Source organism: Oryzias melastigma, linkage group LG8 (assembly GCF_002922805.2).
Source record: "Oryzias melastigma strain HK-1 linkage group LG8, ASM292280v2, whole genome shotgun sequence".
NCBI lineage: Eukaryota > Metazoa > Chordata > Actinopteri > Beloniformes > Adrianichthyidae > Oryzias > Oryzias melastigma.
In genome coordinates this window covers 7,482,743-7,491,231 of record NC_050519.1, presented here as the reverse complement: position 1 = coordinate 7,491,231, position 8,489 = coordinate 7,482,743, and the positions used below count along the sequence as shown (strand labels likewise).

Here is an 8,489-nt window from a genome sequence, read left to right as displayed (position 1 = left end):
AAGAGGTAATGGGGATGTGACCTACATATAAATCTTCATCGTGATTGGACTCATTTGACTTATTTTTTCTTTGAAAGTTTGAAGAGTGAGAGTAAAAAAAAGTGAGAGAAAAGTTTAAAAATATCCATTTGTGTCTGAGAAAAGTGGAGAAAATGTGTAGTGAGGAGTCATCTGTGCAACCTGGGAAGCGTGTCCCGGTAGCCAATGAGCTCAAAGCCCCGCCCCCATGTAAAATTAGGCTCAGCTCAGCAGTGAAATCTCGGAAAGAGAATTAAAACTGAAAATGGAGGACTAAAAGTGAAGATTTAAAAAGAAAAAAGTGGAAAATTTAAAACAGCAGCTGTTACTAAAGAATAATTTGTTTTCAATTAGTATTTTTTTAATTTATAGGGGTTTTTTTTATTTCAAGTTTTCACTCTTTCAATCTCCTGATTCACAATTTGAATTTTAAGCCTAATTTTCATTACATATGTCATCCGTCAGAAAAAATGTCACTAAAAACATAATTTTCATTGGAGTCAGACTATTTTTTTTATTTAATTAGAAAACAAGGAGCAGAATAAAATCCACCCCAACCAAAAGAGAATTATACTCACTCTGTAGGACTGCAGCAAATCTAAGAAGAGATTCAGCTTTTCTACAACATCATCCTCCTCTCTTCTGCCCTGAGGACACAAAAACAAATTCAAAACCTATTCCCAGTTTCAAGGACCTGTTGAATTATAAAAAAAGCAACAACAAAAACACTGGGATCTGTACCTGCTGAGTAGCTTTGTCAGACAGCACATCAAACTCCACAGACAGGCTCTTAAAAGACTCACGCAAAGCCCCCCAAGTGCTTTGAGTGGGGGCCAGGGGAGGAAGCGGTGAAGCATCCAGGCCCAGAGAGCTGCCGACGACAACACCCCGATCAGGAAAGTTTCATATTCCCGCCTCTCAGCTGCAGTTTATTGTAAAAACCTCTGGATGTCCCCTTAACGACCGAATACCTGAGCTCCTGGCCAAACAACTTCAGGTCAGAGGCGTTCTCCCGGGAGCGCTCGGCCATCTTCTCCGCTCGGTCCCGCAGCCGCTGGAAGCTGTTGTGGATATTCCTGATCACCTCCCTGCTGGTTGAAAACTGAGCCTGAATGTCTGCTGGGAGATATTCCTGCAAAACAAAACAAAAAACAGATCAAACGAAGCTTTTCATTACGCTTGGATTGTCAAAAGTCAAAAAGACCTGCCTTTTAAAAACAAATCCTCTTTATTTTAAACCCAGAAATTTAAGACATAATAGAAAAACTAACACAATGCCATTGATTTCATTTATTTAACTTATAAATAAATTAGGGCTACGAACATTAATGCATTAACACACGCGATTAATCAAAAAGAATTAACACGTTAATATGTATTAACACAAATTAATCGGCAGTCCTTCGCTCCAACTCAGCGGTTCAGGCTTTCACGGCGTGCATTCAAACATTTCGTCGAGTATTATCCCGAAATAAATATTCAATCGTTTTTTTGGAACTTTATTCTTAATATTTTTGTGGTTTAGTTCACTTTTTCTCAAAAAGCGGACTATTTGTGCCATATTGTACAAATAAACTTTACCTGGTAAAACACTGCGATTAATCGTGATTAATCCCAACACAAAGTGCGATTAATTTGATGTTTTTTGTTAATAATTGACAGCAGTAATTTAAAAATAAATGTTCTGAATGTACTGTTTCATGTGTGATTTCATATTGTGATTATTTGAAGATAAGTTGTCGGCAAATACTGAGCCCCCCCAAAAAAATAGCGATTAATCGCGATTAATTTTTCCCAGTTTGCGATTAATTGGTTAATTGTTTTGAAATCGATTCCTGGCCCTAAAATAAATAAAAAGTTTAAGTGCAGTGGACTGATTCAGTAGTTTAACACTTATATTTTTACAACTTGTGTACCTGAACTGCATCGTTCTCTCTTTCAGAACACATCGTGTGTTTTATGATTTGTAAAACTTCACAACAGCACTTTCTTTCCCACATGACAAACCTTAGCCAGGGTTGCAATTCTGTTGGTCATGAACTCATCGCCGGTTTTCTTGTAAGTGTCACGCAGTTTGGTCTGGACATCCTGCAGGAAGCAGAGTGACGGGTGAGTCAAAGGAGTCGGTGAATGGAAAAGGACACAAAGCAGCTGAAACAGGAAGTGTTGGCTGTCATTCATCATGATGATAATGCACATTGTGCAGCTGTCAAACATCAGAACCAGAGGGATGCTGTTTAATCCCAGTCAAAAGTGAATTTTAAAAGAAAAAAAAAGAACATACAGAGCCACTGAAGGTGAGGAACGTCTTGACCAGCTCGTCCTCAGAGAAGAAAGGATGGCACGCCACCAAGTTAATAAATCTGCCAAGAGCTCGTCTCCTTCCTTCAATGAAGTCCCGCTCGGAGACGGAGGTCAGGACTGTAGACACAAGACCCAGGAGCAAACAAATGACTGCCGTCATTTCAGAAGGAACACTGGGCCACAAAAAATACACAGTACGCTTCTTCAAAAGCATTAGCTCAAGATATATATATATATATATATATATATATATATATATATTAGGGAATTGTTTTAATTAAAACATAATTCCATGAGAAAATGTTCAAAGGATGCAAAGTTTCTGGTTGTGAGTCTTCCTAAAGACCTCAGTTGAAGCTGAGACTAAAATAAATATTTTTATTTACAGCAAATTCAACTTATTTCAAGATGAACTCCATCCATGAAGGATGTTGGTACGGTAATGAGATGCTGCAGCCGTGATACGTTCAGTGGCGACGTGGAAGTTCTCATACTGGCCTCTTTGTCGCTCATTTTTGTCACAAAACTCTGCGACATGGTCAAAAAGAACTTCTATAAATTCTAAAGTCGCAGACAAATCCTTTTCACGACAGAGGCTCGCTAGCTTCGGCGTTGGCCGACCTTTTTTGACAATATCCAATTTTTTACGGAAAAGTCCACCTTAAGAGTGACTTGCGCAATAAATCCGCTACTATATTGTAGAGCGAAACAGCGAGTAATTTAAACAAAAATCAAGTGCCTACAGCTTGAAGAACAGAAGCTTTGGCCATCCAATCAGAGGTGATTACATCATCATCCGTCCTCATGAAGCTACAAATATATGGAGCAAAATCGGGGTCAATATTATATGAAACCCAAATAAATTAAATTTAAAAGAATATTGGTGTTGAACAGGCTAGAACTGTGTTTTACGGTTTATCCGCGATAAAACTCTGCTTTTTACACCCGTCTTTGGGACAACTTCAGACTATGATATTACAGACTGAACAGCCATTTTCAGATAGATATCATCACAGTTCTCAGAGTCAGTGAACACATCGGAACTGAAGTTACCACCCTCATCGATTTTGATTGGTCCTCGTGTTAGCCCCGCCCCAATGTGCCACAACGTGGCCAAAAGTTTTGTAACTGAAACTTTCAGATTCGTAAAAGGAAAAAAAAGAGTTGAAAGTTAAAAAAAAGAAATTGAACTGAAAATACATTTTGAAATTGAAATTTTGAGTTTTGAAATCTGAAAATCAGAACATTTGAAACTGAAAATAACTAAGTTTATTTTTGAATAGCAAAAAGTTTTGGACATTTATAGTTTTTTGACCAAACACCAACATTCTTTTCAATTTCATTTATTTGGGTTTCAAATAATATTGGCCCTGATTTAGCTCCATACAAAGACTCAAATTCTGATTGGTTGAATTAACATCAAAGCGTTTAATCCATATATGGCTATGGTTTAATCAGCAGAGTTTTTTTTATGGAAAGCTGCCACAAAACTAGAAGTGAGGATAGAAGCACTGACTGTATGAGTGTGAGGTAGATTTTCATGAACCTAGCAACAAGTGAGGGACTAAATCTGATTGGTTAGAAACTTTCATGTGAAAAAAAAAATCTGACAGCAGCGCAGTAAGAAAATCTCAGTTGGAATGATTTAAAATACATTTTGGACAAATGTACACACACATATATATATATATATATATATATATATAAATCTCTGTGATTTAGATACTTCTTCTTAGATAATTGTTAGGCCTTCACTAAAAGCTTTGCAGGCCCTGATGGTACGCCACTACCTGGACTAAATATCTTTAGTCTGGCCTTTGTCTACATCTTTTTTTTGTGTGTGTCTGGCCTTGAAATGATCTCGTTTGTCCATGAAAGAAAACCATCTTTTCAGACTAGAGTCCACCAGATTGATTCAAATATGTGTTTTTGAGTCACCTCAAACAGATGTTACTCAAAGCAAAGAAGAACAGCAACAAATCAAAGTTTGCTAAAGTAAAAGAAACTAAAATCCAGGCAGAAAAGGAGGGAGTGTGATGATATGGGGTTGCAAAACCTCAAAAAGTAAATTGCACCCTTTGGATATCAACACAAAAGAGCGAAGGATTTCCCAAAATAGTTTCTGACAAAATGAGGTGGAAATTCCAAACTATGATGTGGCAACAAAGTAAATTACTTAAAAGTGACATTTTTTAAAGAACGAAAGAGGTAAAAGATGAACATTACAAAAAAAGTTTGCACTAAAATATCAATTATGATTAGAAAGAAAATAAAAAATGTTGTCAAACTTCTGCTAGCTTGAATTTTTCCTGCTCTTTGTGTCCTCCTTCCTATCAGAAATGCACATTTGTTCTATGTAGTACGCTCTGATTATCTCAAAACTACTGGATTCGCTCATTTTGGTTTCTACAGAGGGCGATTGGGGCTTTTCAATGAAATGTGAAAGGGTGGAGCTCTGGGAATTGCAGTTATGGTGGTTTTTTAAAGAATTCTTACTGAACTAAAAAAAAAATCCCCCTTTTTTTGTCAGAAAACTAAGATTTTTGCATTTTCAAAGCTAAAATTGAATTTTTGTTATAAATTAACCAAAGACTGAACTCACTTTCGTTTATAGCATGTAAAAAAGGGACAAACAGAAGCTCCAGACAACCATTGTATTTAAATGAATGGTGAAAGTCAGGCATATTTTACAAAAAGGAAACGCGTAAGGTTTGTTTTGCATATATATGTTTTTACATAAGAGTCAAATTATTTTTTTCTGGTTTTCAGGAAATGAAACGGGCACACTTCACGCATCACAAGTTTCTGTTTGCTCCAGACAATAGAAAAAAGAGAACACCTAAAAAAATGCATTATTTTAAATTAAAGTAAAGGTTTCTTACTCTTTTAAAAGTTTAACTTGAACCCAACTAATAAAATAAATGACTTTTAAAATAAACTACTATCACCTACCTCCCTTTAACATCCTTTTAGGTGGCAGCGCCGGCACCACCCTGTAAGCAAATCTCTGGAGCAAAACCTCATGGAAGACATCAAAGTCGCTGTAACGTCTGTAAACTGGTATTTTGAAGCGCTAAAAATAAAAAAAGGTGGAAGAAAAAGTTTAGAGACTGTTTACAAGAGTTAAATGCATGTGTGACTAAAGTTAAAGAGCTTTTTAAAGAGACATGTGGTGGATTTTTACCTGACTTGTGACCTGATACTCGACATATTTGAGAAACAGGCCTTTCTTCTCAGGTGTGAGCTCCACCTTAACCGTGTCTTTCACCAAAAGCTTGTCCAGAGTCTGGGAAATGGTCAGCACATCCTCCTGAGCTGGCTGCATCCTCAGAGCGCTCAGGTCTCTGGGGTCACCGAGCTGAGGCTTTGGCAGCTCTGTCGAGCACACAAGCGACGTTTGTTCTCCGTGACGGATTCAATTCAGATTCCAGTACAGTCAAGAATACAAACCAAAAAAAATCTAATGTGCACAACATTCGTGTGCCCTATCTTTATTTATTCTTGCACATTCCAATCTTGCACATTTTTTTTTTTTTTTTTTTTTTACTGCAACACATGTAGAAAACTTCAGTTCCTGACAAGGAAGTGGTTTGCAGCATGCAGCCATACTGGATACACCTGAAATAACAACTGCTCTATGCACCAAAAGTTAAATCAAACCTGACTCGGCAAAAGAGTTACCCTTAAGAAAACCCTGAAACTCTTCCCATCATCCTACAACCGTAGAACAAGTTAGATAAAGCAAACTTCACAAAAAACAAAAAAAAGTCTGTTTTTGTGTAACAAACTTTATAACTGTGATAAAACAGGTATGTTTTAGTCAGCAGGAAATTCTCCTGGTCAACTCCAACGTAAGGCTGTAAAAGAGTGACATTTGCCCCCGCACAAGTGAAGCACAAGAATAGCTGAGGTTGCACAAGAACATAGTGAGGATTTACCAAGCTACTCATTAAGCAAAACCTTCACCAAACTGCTGCTGTCTGTCACCCACCCTGTATGCAGTTCTCCAAAAGTTTGGGGCGGGGCTGCTTTCCCTGCTGAGCCAGAGCAATCAGGGCGAGAGCTTTGTAGAAGGACAGCTTGCTCAGGAATCCATGTGTGGACTCCACGTGCTCGGCAATCTAAGAGGGGAGAGAAGACAATACAATTGTTTTGTTTTCAGTCTAGCAAAAAAACACTCATCCGATCCCAAAGAAGTCCATTTGAGTGGTATAATCAGTGGCGGACTTAGCAGTTTGGGGGCCCTGGGCGGACAATAACATGGGGGCCCCCTGAAGTGGTTATCATTTCTTTAAAAACGTCCATGGAATAACTTCTTTACTGGTCCACTTTTAGACAATGTCAAGATTTAAAATGTTTATTTAAAAAAAATACATATTTTATACATATCTATCTTGTTGACGGACTAGTCCATTGCTACACAGGGACGGGGGAGGACCAAACACTTTCACATGAGCAGTCTTATGTCCTTTAACTCAGGGGTCCGCAAAGTTTTTCTTGTGAGGTCCACAAAATTGTTTTCTTCTCTGATGTGGGGCCGCATCAGTTTGTAGGCTAACAAAAAAAGAAAATAGGGGGTGTCTAAACGTAAACATTTATGGTTTTCCAGAAAGCCACACGCAACCAAATTTCAAATAATCTTTACAGAAAAGAATAATATTAAAATATGCTAATGTGGAATGAGAAACCACATTCTATGTGGGTCTCGGTCGGCCAAATTGAGAAATAAAAATTAGAGCCAGTAATCAAAAAATTAACTAATTAATCGCAAATTTTGAAAAAATTAATCGCGATTAATCGCTGTAATTTTTATTTTGGTCTCAGTATTTGCCGACAACTTATCTGCAAATAATCACAGTTTGACAACACAAACAAAACTCTACATTTACAACATGTATTTTTAATGATTGCTGTCAATCAATTACAAAAAAGAAAATCGGATTAATCGCACTTTTGTGTTGGGATTAATCAAAATTGATCGCAATGTTTTACCAGGTAAAATGTTTTTGTACAATATAGATCTGGACCACGGATCAAATTGTTCATTTTTTGTGAAAAAGTTATCTAAACCACAAAAATAGCAAGAATAAAGAACTGAAAACCGATTTAATATTTATTTCTTTTGGTGTAATACCCGACAAAATGTTTTAACACACCTCCAAATTAAACTGAAGGACTGTTTCTTTGATTAATTTGCGTTCGCACATATTAATGCATTAATTATTTTTGATTAATTGCATGCATTAATATTCACAGCCCTAAAAAAAATTTAAAAAAATAATGCGTAAAGTCTTCCATATTGAAGCTGAGCTGCAAAATCCTTCATAAGATGCTGCAGCAAATGAGTTCCAACTTGAAACGCTCACCTGGTTGAGAGCCTCTTTGGGGAGGTTGGTCCTTTGAAGTAACTTGTGAAAAACTTCAACCTGAACTCTCCCACTGGTTCTGCAGCAGATGGCATCGTAAACTTCCCTGTAATATGCAGGAACTGAACCTAGAAGAGGAACAAAACCTGCATTAAACTGCTGAATGGAGAGTAAATAAAGAGTTCCTGGATAGCTTTGGTGCAATATCATTAACATCATGTTTTTTGTTATTTATTTAAATGACATTAAATGTGACATAAATTGGCAGAAAATGATGAATAATGATGTTAAATCATATTTTTAGAATGCGCAACAGACTGGCTTTAAAAGAAACGCGTCAACACGACTTAAACGCAATTTTACCAGCAATTTTGTTTTGGAAACAAACCAGTTTCTCGGATCATCACGTTCCCAAAAGTTGTCAGTGATCGCTTCTCATCGCAATACCGCAAATATTCAAGCCTCGACGCGCTTTTTGGAGTTTTTTAGGCAAAGAAAGCAGAAAAAGACGACCCGAGTTTCAGCTGGAAAGTTTGTGCTCAGTACCTTCATTGATCTCCGCTGCCATGACTCGGACTGTCATGTGAGCACGAGAGCACCTCCATGTGATTTCCTGCAGAAAGGAACAACAAGTCATTCGACTCTTAAAGTTATAGTGTTCGCTGGGTAGAGTCCAACAGAAAGTGAAAGCTGCAGATTTTTTTTTCTCATTGTGGTTTTACAGTAGTTTCCATGAGTAATCAACAGCTGTTATTTTTTTAAAATCATTTTTACAAGTTTATAAAATAATGATAAATGTTA

At 37.1% G+C, this 8,489-nt stretch overlaps 1 protein-coding gene across 1 annotated transcript in view; it reads right to left on the bottom strand.

Annotated features, from left to right (window-relative positions):
* snx8a (sorting nexin 8a) overlaps window positions 1-8,349 on the bottom strand; it is a gene marked incomplete in the record, with an annotated part of 11,289 nt that extends 2,940 nt beyond the window's left edge. Inside the window, 10 exon segments of the mRNA XM_024271682.2 lie at window positions 597-665; window positions 760-889; window positions 990-1,150; window positions 2,026-2,106; window positions 2,303-2,439; window positions 5,275-5,395; window positions 5,507-5,697; window positions 6,314-6,443; window positions 7,689-7,816; window positions 8,235-8,349. Of these exon segments, the coding sequence (XP_024127450.2) occupies window positions 597-665; window positions 760-889; window positions 990-1,150; window positions 2,026-2,106; window positions 2,303-2,439; window positions 5,275-5,395; window positions 5,507-5,697; window positions 6,314-6,443; window positions 7,689-7,816; window positions 8,235-8,325 (1,239 nt within the window).
* Between the last annotated feature and the right edge of the window lie 140 nt (window positions 8,350-8,489).